Source organism: Pezoporus flaviventris, unplaced genomic scaffold, assembly GCF_033815535.1.
Source record: "Pezoporus flaviventris isolate CSIRO_AGI_PZ_B2104156 unplaced genomic scaffold, CSIRO_AGI_Pfla_v1 ptg000059l, whole genome shotgun sequence".
NCBI lineage: Eukaryota > Metazoa > Chordata > Aves > Psittaciformes > Psittacidae > Pezoporus > Pezoporus flaviventris.
Genome location: NW_026892607.1, coordinates 1,318,587 through 1,336,886, shown reverse-complemented (window position 1 = coordinate 1,336,886; position 18,300 = coordinate 1,318,587). Strand labels below are relative to the sequence as shown.

Genomic DNA, 18,300 nt, shown 5'->3' with positions numbered 1-18,300 from the left:
AGAGAAGCTGTGTGGACACCTCAGAGCAGCTTCCAGTACCTAAAGGGGCCTACAAGGATGCTGGAGAGGGACTCTTCATTAGGGATTGTAGGGACAGGACAAAGGGGAATGGGTTTAAACAGGGGAGATTTAGGCTGGATATAATGAAGAAGTTCTTCCCTGTGACGGTGGTGAGGCAATGGACCAGGCTGCCCAAGGAACTTGTAAATGCTCCATCCCCCCATCCCTGGCAGTGTTCAAGGCCAGGTTGGACACAGGGCCTTAGAGCAACCTCCTCTAGTGGAAGGTGTCCCTGCCAGCAGCAGGGGCTGGAACTGGATGGGCTTTAAGGTCCCTTCCAACACAAACCACGCTGGGATTCCTCATGTACCTCGCATCAGTAAATGCATTTATCTGGACACCAAACTAGAAGCTGAATTTCTCAGAGACCTTTACAACCCATGTCACAGCAGGATGGGACACTGGTCAGGGTTGGAAGCCAGAGGTCAGGTCAGAGCATCCAAAGCAACAAATCCCAACTACTGCTGCAGATTCCTCACCTAAAGCCACAGAACTGCTCCTTTTTCATGATGCTGGGTGAGGCTTCGCAGGCACCAACCGCACTTGGCCAAAGCTCACGTCCATCATCCCTTGTATGTCAAGTGACTCCTCGTGCAAACACAGCCTGTGCAGTGCAGATGGCTGATGCTGGGTTTGGGGAGGGTGAACGGAGGCCAACCCACAGGGCAGGCTGGCTTCCAGCCTCCTCTGCCCATCCTGGCAAGGCTTTCCAAAAGAAAGCCAACCCAACCAAAGTACATTCAAGAGCAAAAGCAGACAGAAAAACACACTCACCACTAAGCTGGTGTTGAATTTATAAAAGCGCTGAACTGTTCTGTCACTGAAGCTGTTGCAGAGGTTTTTCTTGACAAAGTTGGGGTGGTTCAGAATGTCATTCGCTACCAGAGGCTCCTAAGTGAAAACCAGGACTTTATGCCTTTGAAATCAGACACAGCGGCTTCTCTACAGCCCTCACCACCTCAGAAAGGCAGGATTAAACCAAGGGGAAAAGGAGGCAGACCTTGTGGGTGATGTGCTGCTGCTCCACCGGTGCGTGGCCCTTGGGATCGATGAGGGTTGGGTGAGCCACAAGGTACCCTCTGTCCTCCATGATAAAGCACCTGCACACAACCAACAAAGCAGAGAGCTCCCCATTAGACCTCAATGAGATAAAACATGACCTTCAATTGACAGCCAGAGGACAAGTTTTAAAGGCTTCCCTTTACTGAACTAACAGGGCCATGAAACAAATTCACTGTAAAATGGCTTTAAAGAGTATATTGGGTATTTCCCGGCAGCTTTTAAACCTGGAACTGTTACTGCTCAGTGCGTTTTGTTCTCTGATGATATAAAACCAAGGCCAGGTTGGACACAGGGGCTTGGAGCAAGCTGCTCTAGGGGAAGGTGTCCCTGCCCGTGGCAGGGGTTGGAACTGGGTGAGCTTTAAGGTCCCCTCCAACCCAGACCCATTCTAGGATTCTATGAGAAATGCAGCACAATGTACTTGGAAAGCTCTGACAGTTTATTAGTCTCCTATCTTACTGATGACACAGAGATTTCACACTCGCCTTTCATAACCTCCTGCTTTAGCATTCCATTTTAACAGGGAGATCAATCACTCCTGTTTCACCCCCAGCCTTCCCATCCCTTCCTCTCCCTTTTCAGCTCATCCCATGACTTTCCCCCATGTGATCTCAGGGAAACCACGTGGGATCTGTGCCCCTATCCCGAAACCAGAGTGCTGCAAGGATTTAATCCCTGCTGGTTTGGGCATCTCCCGTTTCCATAGCTGCAGACAGCCACGCTGGGGAAGGCGAGATCAAGAGAATCGGTGCCTGCACAAGGGGGACAGGAGGAGGTTCATGTGACCACTCAGTGCTCCCAAAGAGCCCAGCGGGGTGGCAGCCTCCTGCCTGGGGCCGGCCAACACTTTAAAGGCTGGGATTCCCATGGCACTCTGCTGTGTAAAGCTCTGCCTACACAGAAACATGGAATGGGTTGCGTTGGAAGCGGCCTCAAAGATCACTTAGCTCCAACCCCCTGCCATTGGCTCATGGAGGCAGAGAGCAGCTATAACTTAAAGCAATCAGCTTCTCTAGATGGGACTGTGCACTTTAGGTATGCAAAGGAGTCATGAAAACTTGTAGCTGGAAAACGGGTGACTCCAGAGAGAAAAAGCTTCGTAGAGGTACATTAAAACCCCCAGATGCCTGCCAGACAGTTAGAAGAGCTGGCTCTTAGTACCTGTGTGCATGTACACAGAGCCTGTAAGCATCAGGTCCAGCTACGTTAGAATGGTCTAACAAAGCAGTTAACAATATGCTTGAAATCCCTCACTTAGGGAATGAGGAAACAGAATAAAGCATCTGACCCTGTTGACTCTTAGCAGTTTTTAACTGGCAGGGGGAAGGAACGCCAAACCAGAAACCCTCATTTTCTTTGGTACACCATAAAAACAGATTAAAAAATACCCAAACCAAACCAGAAAACAACTGCAGGACGACACAAAACCACTTCCCTTCCAGATTTCAGGTTTAAAAGCAAACAAAGAAACAACAATGCCCAAATCCTCTTACCAAGTTACTCCAGATCCAAACCAGAGCCTACCCCTGCTCCCCCATGCTTAGAGAGGAGCAGTTCAGTTCCACATAGTGCTAAATAAACTCAGACTACTTCTGCCTAGTGCTGTGCTATGTACTTCTGAGAAAAATACATCAAAAGTCTGTTTTAATAATCGTAGTTTTAATAATTAGAGCTAATACATCATCATGACATGCTCACAGGAACTAAATAGCAGAATGAAAACAAACAGAAGAGAATGGGAAGCAGGATCATTTAGTAAAGAACTGGGGGGGGGGTGCCCAGGATTTCACTGATGTCTAAATGAAGTTATCTTCTGGTTTTGTAATCCTGCAGCCTGACTGCTTGGCTGATGACAGCTTGGTCTTAAATAAAGTCCTCATCATCTTTATGAGCAGAACAGTCACAACTTTCAGTGGCTATCAGAGAACACACACTAAAAGGAGCAGAATCCCAGAACAAGAGAGCTTGGGAAGTAGCTCTGGGTCATCTGGTTAAAGAAAAGGAGAAGGAAAGGAAAAGGCTTTAGGTATTTCCTGCCTGGCAGCAGTTCCTCAGCTTACCTTAGTTTGTTTCCTCCGTCTTGGTTACAAACTGGTAGCAGGTCCATGAGGACTTTGTAGAAGTATCGCAGGGTGAAGTCAATGCCCATCACTGCCACTGAATGTCCCGAAGACATCTGAGCACTGCAGGGAGAGGAGGAAGAAAGGAAGCGGCTTTCATGGCTCTATTAGTAATGGATATTTTAATTACTCAGTTCCCTACTTGACCTGGGACTGCCTTCCTTGCTGTATAAAGAACCAGCTCGAACCCACACCTCCATGCTGAAGCTCAGTTCACCCCCTTTGTGTTTACATCACTGAATCCTAAAACAGTTTGGGTTGGAAGGGACCTTAAAGCTCATCCAGTTCCAACCCCTGCCACAGGCCCAGGAACTGACCCATCTCCCCACGGGCTCTTCTCCCTCCACTCTTACAGACACCCCACCACCTACAGACAGTTGATATTTAGCAACAGCCATTAGGGTTAAAACTCCCCACCGACACAAGTCAATGTAGGATGCGGCATCTACATCTCTAGGCCCCGAATCCCCACCGCCTCACTGTGGTTGTGTTCTGCACTGCTCCTCTTTGCTCAGTCCCCAGCGTTGGGACCCGAGTATGAAGCTGCCATAGACCTGTTGCTAAATCCCTAAAATCCCACAGCGTAGGAGGGATTATGAATTTCAGCCCCAAAACACAGGACAACAATATTGATTAGGGCAGGTTAGGAAGTGCCTCTGTTAGGTGGTGGTGTGCAGGAGCCTGAGGCTGGACCCAATGATGAGAGAATCTCTGTCACCAGGTTTCTAACATCCAACCTCTCAACTTTTGCTTCCTGCAGCACTGGGATGGCACGGCCAGACCAAGCTACCTCTCATCCCTGAAGGATGCACAATGATCAGCTCGTCCTCAAATCCCCTGGTGTGCTGTTGTGCACCTCTGTGAGCCTTATGTTAATGGCAGAGGAGACACCTTTGACTTGCTGCTTCTTAAAATACTCTTCTAAATCATTTTATCTCTGAATCTGGGAAGGAAAATGCTGAGAAAAAGAAGATAGCGAATGGCACAGCTGGGCCACACAAAGCAGAGGCTGCTGGCAGCCCCTTATAAAACATATAAAACCAACTCTGTTTACTGGACTGGAGCTTGGTGGCTTTTAAGGAGGCGCAGTGAAGATGCAGACAAATCTGATTTGTAGATTTACAAATACAGATCCTAAAACCCTGCCTTTAACTTGGTTTTCACATTACCCATTCCAGGGAGAAGGAACGGGAACAGGATGACAGTGAAGCAGCATGGATACATTTAACTGTATATGGCAAGGCATCAAGCTATGAAGTTACTGCTCTGTCCCAACAGGGAAAAAGCCATTAGGAATGCTGTAAATATGTTTAGCTTCATCTTTAAGCATTAAATCTTTCTGCTTTACTGACGCAAGCTGTATTAAATAACATCTTGCATAAACCTTCTGTTCCCTGCCTCCAAAAGAGAAGTAAGTTGTACATAAACTGGGAATGAGAGGGAAGCTTCAGTTCCAGAGAAGCTAATAGTATTCTTTGAACTCAGAGAGCAGTTTCTAATGCACTATGCCTCTTAACTGCCCTGATTCCGCCCCCCCCCAGCCCTCTTCTTTTTAAACTAAGACCTCTTTGGGGATTATAACCACATGTGACTGTAAGCTTTAGGGGTCATATTTACCCAGGAATCACACTCACATCTGCCAAACTTTGTTTAACCGTTCTTTAATCATGTTCTAATAACCCACATCAGCTCTAAGTTCTTAAAACTAAGTAAACCATCTCGCACTAGATAAAAATCACATTTCTGATTAATTGCACTTCTCTTCTTACAAAAGTGCTCCTTCCCTTTAAGTAAATTCCTCTGGGAGAAGCACCATCAGGCGTTCGGCCTCATAATGCTCCTGCCAAAAGAGACAGGCAGATGTCCCGTGGTGGGAAATCCCAAACAGAGCCGAGATGTCTGAGCAGAGTAGAAAAGCAGTGACTTGGGCTCTGCTGGCTTTGTGATCCGTATTCACCAGCATGGTAGAAGTTAGCCTTGTACGAGCAGAAGCTGCTAGGGCAGAAGCCACATGCTCAGTTAAAGTACATACCCTATAAACTGTCCTTCTTTAAATATAGAATCCAGACTGGTTTGGCTTAGAAGGGACCTTAAAGCTCCTCCAGCTCCAACCCCTGCCATGGGCAGGGACACCTTCCACTAGAGCAGCTTGCTCCAAGCCCCTGTGTCCAACCTGGCCTTGAACACTGCCAGGGATGGGGCAGCCACAGCTTCTCTGGGCACCCTGTGCCAGCGCCTCAGCACCCTCACAGGGAAGAGCTTCTGCCTAAGAGATCATCTCAGTCTCCCCTCTGGGAGGTTAAAGCCATTCCCCTTGGCCTGTCCCTACAGGCCCTTGTCCCAAGCCCCTCTCCAGCTTTCCTGGAGCCCCTTTAGGCACTGGAGCTGCTCTAAGGTCACCAAAAGCACTTTAAAACCAGGTTTGGTTTTCAGTTCTTGAACACATAGGAGTCACCCTGCATTTTTCTCTCCCACCCAAAACGACTCTTGATCTTTGAGAGTATATTTTCTTGGCACAAACCTCAGAACACCATTTACCTGGAGGAATGGACTGTATGACTGATTGTCACAACGTAGCCAGCCCCTCCAACATCCAAGTAGGGACCAGTTAAGGTAATGAGTCCTGGGTTAGCCACTGCATGCAAGTACCTAAGGGAAGACAAAGGAAATGATCAGAATTAGTGACAAATGGTTACCTTAACCTTTAAGGCAGCATCCTTGCCCTTGCAGGAATACAGACAGACACTGAATTCTGCACGATGTGCTACCAAATTGATGTTTCTTCATAGTAAACAGATACCTAAGCACGATTAGGACCCAGACCTAAAACAGACTAGCTAAATAAATGTTCCTCGTTGCATCCAACTGCATTAAAAGCTTAATTTATTCTACACAGAACATATTTAATGTAATTTTACACATTTTCCCCCTAAAACATCCTATGACTTAGTGCCAGCAGTCCGAAACACAAAGTAAATGCTGCCAAAATTGATATGCTGCAAATGGAGAAGGAATGACATCCTGTACATAGAATTCAGGCAAGAGAATTCAGAAATAGGCCAGAAAGTGACTACAATCTCTTTATAAACTTACTTTCAACACAAAATAAGCCACAACCATGTCATTTATCTTCTTATCGTACTATAATAGATTATAAAACATTCCAGGTGTTGGAAACACTTTTCTGTATGAAAAAGCTTTGCTTTTCTCTACCACAGTGCATTAACCTATGAGCCTGGACTGGGCTGTGCAAGGAGCTCAACTGACTTCTACTTTATTTCTAGTGTTTTACTTGCATCTTCTTTCCCCAACACTGCCCGTTGGCTTTACATAAAAACCAGGGCACTATTGCATGCTGCACATGGAGGCGTTTCCAAAATCATGGATCTAGAAAATCAGGGAAATGTGAAAGATAAGAAAAAAATCCCACCCAAAGCCAAAAATGAAAATAATACGGGAGCTTTTAAAATGAAGACACGGGATTGTAAATGTGCACTCAGTTCATTTGCAAAATCACAGATTCATAGAACCACAGAATGGTTTGGGTTGGAAGGGACCTTAAAGCTCACTCAGTTCCAACCCCTGCCACGGGCAGGGACACCTTCCACTAGAGCAGCTTGCTCCAAACCCCCAACACTGCCAGGGATGGGGCAGCCACAGCTTCTCTGGGCACCCTGTGCCAGCGCCTCAGCACCCTCACAGGGAAGAAATTTTTCACTATGGTACGTATGATGTATATTAAAATATATATATGTATATGATCTATATGAACGCACCCCATTTATCTTAATACCAAAAAAACAGCAAAATTCCATCACAAAAAGAACAAAATCCTGAGGAAAACCTAACCAGTAGCCATGGTAATGGTATTTTCAGGGAAAACCTGTATCAAAGAACGACAGCATGGCCACTGCCAGGAGCATTTCAGAGCCTTCCCTCTGCAGCCGGAGCCGCTGGCTCAGGCCTTTCCCAGCGTCATGGTGTGGAAGTACCTGGCTGGCTCCTTTCAACCAAGCACACATCCACACACGCTCCAGAGCGCTCTCATGGCTCCAGCTCTCGTTTGTAATGGATACAAATATTTTCCCAAATCAGATGCTGCTGCATAATTAATAGAGCATCGAGCCAGCAAATTCCTGCTGTAAATGAGCAAGGAAACCCACTGTAAACAAACAGAAAGACTGAAATATTCGCAACCAAAGATGGCACAAGGACCTGAAAATGCTCCTGAATTGGCTAATCCTGAAGGGGATGCTCATTTCCTGCGTATTTATAGTCCCATCTGCCATGGCAGGGATGTGAAACAGAAGCTATCACTTGAAATAAGAAGGATTGAAATTAGAACCAAGGAAGGTTTTAACAAGCTGTATTTAAGCACCAAGGATGAAAACATTTCTAGTTAAGTATTTTATGAGCTGGCCATGAAAAAACCCAGGCTATGAAATGGATCCCAACTATTTCCCTTATTGCCCTTTGGGATTATCCAAAGCTTTGATAACGGGACCCTAAAAACTCACCATTGTCTCCTGGTGGGATCAAATGCTTTGTCCATGAGGGAACCGGGGTAAATTCGGAGCACCCCATTGGGGGTTGCTATGTAACGGCGCACAATGTAACTGTTGAGGATGCTGATTTCCATTTGTGTCATCCATTCATCTGTGACGTGACTGGTAGCCATTACTTCATTTCTGACAGAGAACTGCAAAACAAAGGCAGACCTGGCAGGGTTCCTCTAAGACTTGCAGGAAAAGATAATGAGCTGCTCGTGGGGTTTCCTACAGAGCGATCGGAGATCATCTAAACTCAATTACTTGTCTCAAGTCTTCTCACACCAGACGGATCTGGCACATTCCAAGCAAAGGGAAAGCTTATTATAATGAAATAATGTTGTCATTATCTCTGAGGCTTTGCCTTTTTACTTCATGTAAATATAAACACTGCTTGGCTTGCATGCAAAACACATTTCTCATTTGTGTGCTTAAGAAAACAAAGGTTTTTCGGCTAAGAATTAACTGCAACTTTAGTTTCTCTAGTATTTATTTCAACAGCTGCTTATCAGCTTCCTTCCCCCCTCCTGGGGAGGAAGCCTTCTCCCTCTTCTTTCCACTCTTCCAGGCCTTGAAGCCCACAGCCATTTCCCCAGGCATGGGAACAACATTCCAAACCACCTCTCCATAACCCTTTGAGCATCAGAAGGTGAGTGTTCCTCCCGAATGAAGGTATGGGACAAGAGGGAACCATGTCCTCCATCACCAGGGCATACCTTCAGGCCAGGATTGGCAATGAGGCGCGTGTTGTCACTGAGGTACGCCGTGTAATGCTCCACCATCCGCTTGGTCTCGGGCTGGCTGAGGTGTTCGTAAGGAGAAGAGAAGCTGCCCGCAGAGAGCATTACTGTGGGGCTTTCTGAAAAGAGCAAAATGTGAGAAAGGCCAATGAACTGCACACAGTGCACAGCAAACACAACTGTACTGTGAAGGGTATCTGGTGTGATGTCCTGGCTGAGGACACATGGAGGGAATTACACTGATGCACTGTTCGCGCCTCGGTCGGCTCCTCCATTCTCCCACACTTTGGAACGCAAAGCACACAGCTCCTTCAGGCCATGGGTGGGCTGTGAGCATGGGCAGGAAACTTGAGGTTTTCCACCCAAACCAGAGCATTCACCAGCACCACTTGGCTCCCCAGGCACAGACAAAACTCAGGTTGCATGTGAACAACCTTCCTTGCTTCAAAAGGCAGGAGTCACAAAGTCAGTCCACTTAGAACCATGGAATCCCAGCCTCGTTTGTGTTGGAAGGGAGCTTAAATCTCCTCCAGCTCCAACCCCTGCCACGGGCAGGGACACCTTCCACTAGAGCAGCTTGCTCCAAGCCCCTGTGTCCAACCTGGCCTTGAACACTGCCAGGGATGGGGCAGCCACAGCTTCTCTGGGCACCCTGTGCCAGCGCCTCAGCACCCTCACAGGGAAGAGCTTCTGCCTAAGAGCTCATCTCAGTCTCCCCTCTGGCAGCTTAAAGCCATTCCCCTTGGCCTGTCCCTACAGGCCTTGTCCAAAGTTACAGGTAACAAACAAATTCATTTCAGTTGATATTTCAGCAACAGATAATGACCAAATGGAGAATTACAAGCCCAGAAGAGGGAGGTTACCAACAGCAGTGTAGCTGTCTGGGTGATTTTCAGAACAGACTAGAAAATGAACTTTCATTGTGCAGAAACTGCAGTACCAGAGAGCTTTTTCTTTTTAAAAGAAAAATGATGGCGATGATGCAGTGCTGAAGGCTGAGAACTCCTTTTCTGAGTAGTTGACCCATGGAACCCAATTTCCCCATGTGTAATGGTCTCCAGGGGAAAAATTTCGCTGGACTTATGTGGAGTGTTCTGCTTTTATTCACATTCCTCTAAAACACATCACCATACAGCCAGCAACCAGATGTACTGCAGTCATCGCTTACAAACTTCTATTACAGTCCTTCATCTGCTTCCCAGACCAAATACTCTGATGTGATGGCATTTTTGCTTTGCATGAAGTTTTTCCACTTGTCAGCTTACTACTGGGGTTTTTGGATATTTTCCATTTATATCTTGTCTTTCTGGATAGAAAATAATCAAGCCTAGGCAGCACATTAAAGAAAGAAAAATCCTGTATTTTAAACAATTGGCAAAGCAATTTCCATAGGTTTGTTAAGTTCCCCCATAACCCCTCCAGTCTAATCTCACTTAGCTATTTGTGGCACTGCAATATAACTAAGAAAATCCACCATGAGACCTTCAAACCTTGCTACAAACAAAAGCACTTGAGAACTTCTCATAATATAGCACAGATTTTAGCAAATCCCCAAAGGTTAATACTCAGATATGAAAATTTGCAACTTACTATGATTAGATAAAAACCTTCTATGTTCTTAGGATATATTTTAAGCTCCCTATTCTTTCCAGACACTAGAATTTATACTGCCATGGAGACTCTCCCTCTTTCCTGTTATGTTTGAGCAACTACTGAACTTAGGCAGAGCAGAATTGGTTAAGCTTAAAAGCAGGAATATGTCAGTAACCCAACAACTGAAGCAGGTAAGGAGGGGCTGGAAACCATCACACCACTGAAGTTCAGTTTCCGCCAACAGGCTTAACTTCTGGCTTCACATGGATTGATGGTATTAAATGATTATGGCAATGAGAAACCTGCACAAATCCAAAGTCGAAAGAATAGGAGCCCTGCACAACTGGCTGTGACTTCATCTTACTTAGGTTATTTGTCAATAAGCTGCTTTACAGCTGAGAGCAGAGAACTGAGTTTTAAGCTTGGTGAGGCATCTACTCCAGTTTCTGGGAACTTGATGGAGTTCCCAGATCAAGTTAGATAAATGCACTCAAGCTGCATTTATCTTGTACTCTGATGAGCAGTCCCACTGCGTTCATCCGTGCAAGTGCTGGCCATTGAGCAGGGGAGCTATGATCAATGAAAGGTAACAGCTGATTAAAGAATCAGCCTTGGAAGTAAAAGCCTCTCAAGAGTATTTCCAGGGTTTTGTGAGAAGCTCTCTACTGCCACACTCTACAGAAACACACACGAGGTGGTCCAGATGAATTGTGAGGAGGCTTATACCTAAGGTAGCCAGCTGCTTGAAGTGCAGGCAGGCGTTTGGCTGGCCCAGCAGATCCAGTCGATGATACAGGAGCTTGCTGCTGGGGACTGTGTTGAGATTCTTCAGCTGCTTAACAGGTATTTCTGGCTGTATTACCACCACACAGAGAATAAAGGATGTGTCCTGGACCTGAAAAACATCGGGCGAGTCATCAAACAGAAACAGAAAGGTGGAGGAGTTACAGAACTTACATTGTGTTTAACATTCACTCTTCTCTTTAACTGCTCATCTCGTCCAGTTCTGGAAGGCAGCACCACACTTGGCCACACTCTCAAGGATCACAGTTCCCACTCTCGGAAAACAGACAACTCCTTTCAAAGAAGCTAATACGGACTTAATCCTATAGAAAACAGTGAGAAGTCCTGTGCTCAAGCCACACAGGTCAACACGCACAATGGGGACACTTGTCTCCAGTGGTCTGATGACCGCAACTCACTCCCGTACAGCCACCTTCCAGTCTGTGATCACCTGGTACGGATCAGAGCCACTAAACTGTAAAAATATCTCAATCTTCTCCATAGTCTATGGAGAAAATATTTAGTCTTCAGGCAAAACTATTACACTAAGACCTTCATTCTGTTGTTCAATTAGCAATAACTTCTAATAGTGTTCTGTGAGTACTTTCTAAAGTGTCGTTAACGGAGGAGAGGCTTCAGGTTCACACTTGATAAAAACACACTGGTATTCCCTTTATGAAGAATACAGACAAATGAACTCTCCAAAGTAAGATTTTAGCATCACCACTCTTAACTGGGTACTGCACGTGTCACATGCTTTACTGGTCTGCATACGTTAAATATCCTGTATAGTACATTAGGCTAGTAATACCTGGAGTTGCCCAGCTGCTCTGCAAGGGTGTTTGATATTTAATTTAGCATCACAACATTAAAAAAATTAGCTCCAGACACCCTCCTATATGAATTTCTGTTACACAACTACAGATGTAATCTCTTAAAACTGCTCAGCTTAATGGTTTAGGTTAGATTTAACTTAATACTGTGGAAATGACCCACAGGTACCCTCTTGAGTTTGTTGGCACAAAGAAGGAGCCAATTATTTCTGGCATCAGTGAGAAATACTTATATTTCTCACTTATTATATTTAAGGATTGTATTTAACCTTAGATTCCATTTTATTGTCTGGGTCAAGACTAGTGTTCAGATATGTTCAAAACTGAAGAAAGGAAGGCAGCTGATAGAAGCTCTCCTAAAGCTCTTACAACTGATGATACAGCTTGCTGCATACACATCATGCCCAGTTTCAATGAAAGCTTCAATATCATTAATGTTTGTAAGAAAAGCATTAAATTACAGCAAACAGCATCACTGGTTACTGAGAGTTCTGCAACAAGATAGTGTCAGAATGAGCTGACATTTACATAGAATCATAGAATAGTTGGGGTTGGAAAGGACCTTAAGATCATCCAGTTCCAACCCCCCTGCCATGGGCAGGGACACCTCACACTAAACCAGGTCACCCAAGGCCTCGTCCAACCTGGCCCTGAACACCACCAGGGATGGAGCATTCACAACTTCCCTGGGCAACCCATTCCAGTGCCTCACCACCCTCACAGGAAAGAATTTCTTCCTTATATCCAATCTAAACTTCCCCTGTTTCAGTTTGAACCCGTTACCCCTTGTCCTATCACTACAGTCCCTAATGAAGAGTCCCTCCCCAGCATCCCTGTACATCCCTATATATTACCCCACTATATTAATGCATGGATCATACTACTTCAGTATATTAACGTACTTCGATATATGAATTTAGGCTATGCCATCCTGTAGCGGGGTTGCTTTTATTCCTTACCATTTTCCAGGCATAGCTGACATTGTAGGCTTCTTTGCCAATTTCCCTCAGTTTGTTCACATGCCAAGAGAGTGAGGAGTTCACAGGAACTGTAATGATCTGGCTGCCCAAGGGAATGCTACAATGGCAGATAAGACATCCAACATTGTATTAAACACTGAGTAAGTGCTTAAGAAATATCCATGTATTGTGCATTTATAAAAATACCCAAAGATATGGTGAGATTTACTGTTATCTGTTTTGGGTGAAGAAAAGGTGCATGTATGCTGAAAACACACTCATGTACCACCACATTTTGAGTTAAAACACGTACTCGGATTAGGCAAAGGATAAAGAAAAACCTAGGCCAAACAGTGGGAAATCTTCCTGACATGGAAGAGAGATTAGAAGGAGTATCTTCTGGCTCAGTTATGGAAACCAGTGATTAGCACACCAAATGATAAAATGAAGAAAGTTGGTGATAAAAACAAACCAGAACTGTTGGGAGGGGGAAGATTCCATCGAAGTGTCCAGATATTGTAGGAAAGGAAAGTTTATATTCTCTTAAAACTCCTCTGGAAATACCTGTATTGCCCTAAGGACTGCTAATGTTTGGCCTTGCACCCCAGTTCCTTACCTAAGGATGTTCTGGCGCACCAGCTCGAATTTAGGAATGTTCTCATAATGGATGATATCTGTGTGGAGTGGTGGTTCAGACAGCAGGTAAGGCCTGGTAAGGGATGGGTGCATAAGCGTGTATCCTGAAAAAGAAAGACCCAAACCCATACATTGAGTGCAGTGTAACAACTGAGCCCAGAATGAGTATTTATAGGGGAAAGGAATACAGTGACTATGGACAGGTTGTGCAAAGGCTTAACAGTGAACAAGCAAATAGTATCATCAAAGAAGCTGCAAATGAAGAACTAGGTAAGGTGTAAATGAAAGACAGCTTGAAGACCCAAGCAACAAAGAGAGGTTGGATCAGAAGAGCTGCACACACATGTACATCAGTTTTGCCTTTTGTCCCAATGCACACAGAAAACCTCAGCTGTTACACATTTAGGAAATCTCCACAGGGAGTAAGTCTTTTCTCAACAAAACTTTGGCTCAGGAGTTTTAAGTCATGAATCCACTACAGTCTCCAGCAACTCTAGGGCAAAACTAACCCAACAACATCTTTTAATGGGTAGTATCTTTCATTACTTATCAACTATTGAGAGAAATGAGAATTGAGTTTCCTTTTGATGGTTACTGACCTCAGTGGGAGTAGAAGAGATTATCTGAGCCAAAAGTTACCTTTATTATCAATGAGGAAAGTGTAGGAACCCAAGGAGTCTTGGTAGTAGGTGACATCTTCCAAGATATAAGCAAGATTAACATCTACTCCAACAATCCCCAGCAGCATGTTGCCAAAGTAACACGGTTTACTCACAGTCATTATCAGGCCTTAGAATGAGAGAAATAACATAAAACCATCAACAATAACATCTAGTTAATTCTTCTTAGAGGAAACAGAGCATGTGCTTCATCATTTCAACATGTTATGCAGTTAAATTGTTATACAGCATTCCCTGCAGGAATACAGACAAAAATTGGCATGCCTGCAGGGAAGCTGAGCAGGTTATTTGTCATGTCTGAGCTGGTCATCTGCCATGTCTGGCTGCTAACTCATTAACTCACCCAAGTTAGTTAATGTCTATGTTCCTGATAGCAACCTGAGGTGTATTTGATCCATTTATTAAAATACACCACAACTGATGTTTTAAGGCTGATGTCAGTCTACAAGGCAGAAGTTCTTCCCTGTGAGGGTGCTGAGGCACTGGCACAGGGTGCCCAGAGAAGCTGTGGCTGCCCCATCCCTGGCAGTGTTCAAGGCCAGGTTGGACAGGGCCTTGGGCGACATGGTCTAGTGTGAGACATCCCTGCCCATGGCAGGGGGTTGGAACTGGATGATCTTGAGGTCCTTTCCAACCCAAACCATTCTATGATTCTCCAAGTGATGCCTTACAGATCAGCAATGCATTTGCCTCAAAAGCCAAGGTAGTGTTTTGCTCTTTTAACCTCCTTTAAGGCAATTGAAAAATAGAGGGAGAAGGGAGGAAGAGAATTTGAACTTGTAAAGCAACAAGAGGGATGAATTCTTTCTCATCTAATTGCATATTCAGAATATTAAACCTTCTCTGCTTCACTAAATCCCAGTATGGCCACTGTACCGGGACTCATACCCATAATTACGCAACAGTTTGGGATGCATCTTGTGCCTGAGGTAAGAACTCTCAGTAATGTCTTATTTCTTTCCCTTCTACATCACTGCTACTTGGAAACTCAATGACTCTTTTACTTCAAACCAATATAAAATTCATTTGCCTGCATAAGCTTTTAAGTACACTTTGAAATTTAGGTAAGACCAATGTTCTCGATTGCACCATTTCTAATCCTTCTGTTGCTCAAAGTTTCCATTATGCTTGGATATGGCTTTGTGAGAGAGTAATAATACAGCTTAATTACCAGGGTTATGAAACACAGAAAGCAGCATTCTGACTCAGAAGAGATGTGCTCAGAAATAGTCCTAAGTTTGTTTTGGGACTCAACACAGACACAGTAAATGTGCAACCTAAACTCAGCAGAACTCTCAACTACTCCTCTGCCAAGACTGAGAATAGGCAAAGTCCTGAATGAAGAAATACAGAACTTGCTCAATTGCTAAAGCAATACAAAATAATATTAAATATATTTCCTAACACCACTGTGATGGTCACATCTCTACAGATGGCAGTGCTAGAGAAATGTTACATGAGTTGCTCAAGAACTACAAGGGGTAAAGCCAGCAACTCCAACCTTCCAAACGTGTACTCTGAGCTTTAGGAAGGGCATCAGATCCCAAAGGTAAGAACAGCAGGACTTAAGCTGCTGATGCTTGAATAAGTATTAGCTCAGGTTGGATGGGGCTTGGAGCAACCTGGTCTAGCTGAAGGTGCCCCTGCCCATGGCAGGGAGTTGGAGCTGGATGAGCTTTAAGGTCCCTTCCAACACAAACCATCCTGTGATTCTGTGATCCTGTGACCAAAGGCTGGGTGTGTGTCCAGCCAGGGGAGCTCTGTCAGGACCATGGGAGCTGCCCAAGAGCGCTCCCTACCTCTTTAACCTGCCCCCAGCAAGAACCCAAAAAGGATCACCCCACAGTGCATGCTTATCCTGAGCACAAATGAAACTGGTTTCTGCATTCCTTACATGTCATCTCACAGGCACGATGCTATGCTCCTAAAAATCTCTATGGATCTCTACACCTTCAGTCTCTCCATTACTGGATGTAGTGTGAGATCAGACCTAGTCAAACCCAGAGTTTTTGTTAACATGGTATCTAATTTTAAGGGAAAAGGGAAGATCCGTGTACCTTCTCATCATGTCAGCATAAATTACATACTGATAGGAGAATCAGACTGCTAGACGCCTGCTGCATTTAGATATTCTTCAGGATAGAAGAATAACAGTAATAATATCTTAGAAGAAGATTAAGAACAATCTGTGGAGAAACTGTCACTAGGCTTCCACTGAATTCAGCATTTCACTCACTGCAGATTGGCCAGGCAGTCACCAGCAAGCTCAGGCTTCCTCTTCTGCCCAGTGCTGGAGGCAGACCAAGTGTGCAGAAGCTAAAAGAAGAGCTAAGGAGAGTGAATTTTGTACAGTAACTAATACTCTCTGCTATTTGCTAAGGTGGTTGCTTTCCCCTCCTTGCAATCCACTGAGTTTACCTGTAAGGCCTCAAGACATACAGAAGTACTGAAATGCAGCATGGTGATGGCTGTCATCTCAATGTGACAAGATCGTTTCCCCCAAGTACAAAGAATTTCTCTCCACAAATGAAATGATGGATGCTGTATATGTACAAGTACACAAGAACAAATTTCACCCATAAGAATCCATCCTAAATCTCTCTATTCTGTGTCTTATTACCACTTTTTTCATAACTAGACCTCCTGCAGATAAAACAACCTACTGGCATGAAAGGCTAATATAATATTTGCCTTGAGAACACACCTAAAAGCATCATCTTATAAGACTACAGTGAATTTGGGAATGTCAGCAAACAGAACCTAATCTCTTATGCTTTTATAGCTAAATTCAATGGAAGCACTCACCATCTCCCATTTCATCTGAGAAAGGCAGACTAAAGACTGCCTCATCGATCATTCGGTTGGGGAGGTTCGTATAGAATCTGCCAACTGTTGTTTCCAGGTTACTCAGCTGGTTGAGGACCATCATGCTCCCCTTGATCACAGGCAGGACCGTTCGGTCGGGCACCCCGTACTTCACCGAGTTCTGCTCTGCCAGGTCCCGCAGAAAGGCCAGTTCCTTCAAACCTGTCACTCCCTCTGAAACAGGGATGCAAGAAGTGGAAGGAAGGAGATGAAAGCAGCTTGATTTTCATCAAGACTTCTGTACCTTACTCCAAAGTACTATAAATTCAAGGCCAGGTTGGACAGGGCTTGGAGCAAGCTGCTCTAGTGGGAGGTGTGCCTGCCTGTGGCAGGGGGTTGGAGCTGGAGGAGCTTTAAGGTCCTTTCCAACCCAAACCATTCTAGGATTCTATGAAATAAAAGCAAAATGATACATACACTAAACTGTAGCACTGCACACACTATAGGCTTATTTAAGCAATAAGGTAAAGTGCTGAAAAAACTAGTAGGAGTATAGAAAAAGTAATTAGCTAGCACAAAATTCAATAAGCTTGCCTCTCACATACTGTTGCACAGCACAAAAAAATGAACATGCTGTTCACATCACCACTTTAAGCAAAGATCTTTCACCAAAGACTTATGTGACCTATAAATCCACAGGACAGCTCTTTGTTCTCCACCCGTGGCTGGTCCACATAAATGACCAGGAGCACATTACACGTTCTTGGAGATAAGAGGCTTTGTTCTTTAGCTTAAACATCAGAGTTTCATACTTTACACAAGTGCCAGGCTCAATTCCTGCAGACAAATCAAAGACTTTTGTATATATTAGGTCTGCATTGAGTATTTAAATTTACAGTCAAACAATACATTAGCTTAAGCATGGTTTCCTTGGCTAGAGTCAGTGTGCAGCTCTTAGTAGTACATCATACATGCTGCTTACTGAAAATGCTTTGTTGGAAAAAAGAACAGGATGCCAGACTACTACATCCATGATCTTCACCTTTACCTTCACTCTTAAGTTGGGTCTTAAGTTACCAAAGCATTTCGGATTACGTTTGATGTTACATTCACGCTCCTGGCTGATGACTGATACAGAAGTCAAGTATACTCTCATTTTGCTGCACCAGGAAACATGGGCAGTGTCAGGAAGGTTTACAGTTGCAATGGTTATCACATTTAATTCAGTCTGGTTGCCACTAGACAATTCCAGCAACAAAACTTTGTATCCTGAGCAGCTGCACTGTGATATAGAAGCATAGAGTGGCACTGAGGTTTTTATACCAAAGTATTTAACATCTGGGGGCAGCCTCTGGATAACTAAGGCCAAAATCCATTAACAAACTGCTCCCATTAAGGCATGGAATGACACTTGAAAGAGCTAATACAGTAGTTGTACAATGAAAGGGAATTTTCATCCACTGGAAACACAAAATCATTTCT

The 18,300-nt window shown here is 44.5% G+C and overlaps 1 protein-coding gene across 2 annotated transcripts in view; it reads right to left on the bottom strand.

Moving 5' to 3' along the window:
- The window catches only part of CACHD1 (cache domain containing 1), a 108,796-nt gene that overhangs the window by 10,177 nt on the left and 80,319 nt on the right, over positions 1-18,300 (bottom strand). For both annotated transcript variants that reach the window (XM_061469682.1, XM_061469683.1), the window contains exons 9-19: positions 16,819-17,052; positions 13,973-14,122; positions 13,314-13,437; positions 12,698-12,815; positions 10,849-11,017; positions 8,506-8,648; positions 7,760-7,941; positions 5,781-5,891; positions 3,183-3,305; positions 1,061-1,160; positions 835-951 (exon numbers count right to left, since the gene is read on the bottom strand). In XM_061469682.1, coding sequence (XP_061325666.1) covers positions 835-951; positions 1,061-1,160; positions 3,183-3,305; positions 5,781-5,891; positions 7,760-7,941; positions 8,506-8,648; positions 10,849-11,017; positions 12,698-12,815; positions 13,314-13,437; positions 13,973-14,122; positions 16,819-17,052 — 1,571 coding nt within the window. The remainder of the gene's footprint in view (positions 1-834; positions 952-1,060; positions 1,161-3,182; positions 3,306-5,780; positions 5,892-7,759; positions 7,942-8,505; positions 8,649-10,848; positions 11,018-12,697; positions 12,816-13,313; positions 13,438-13,972; positions 14,123-16,818; positions 17,053-18,300) is intronic.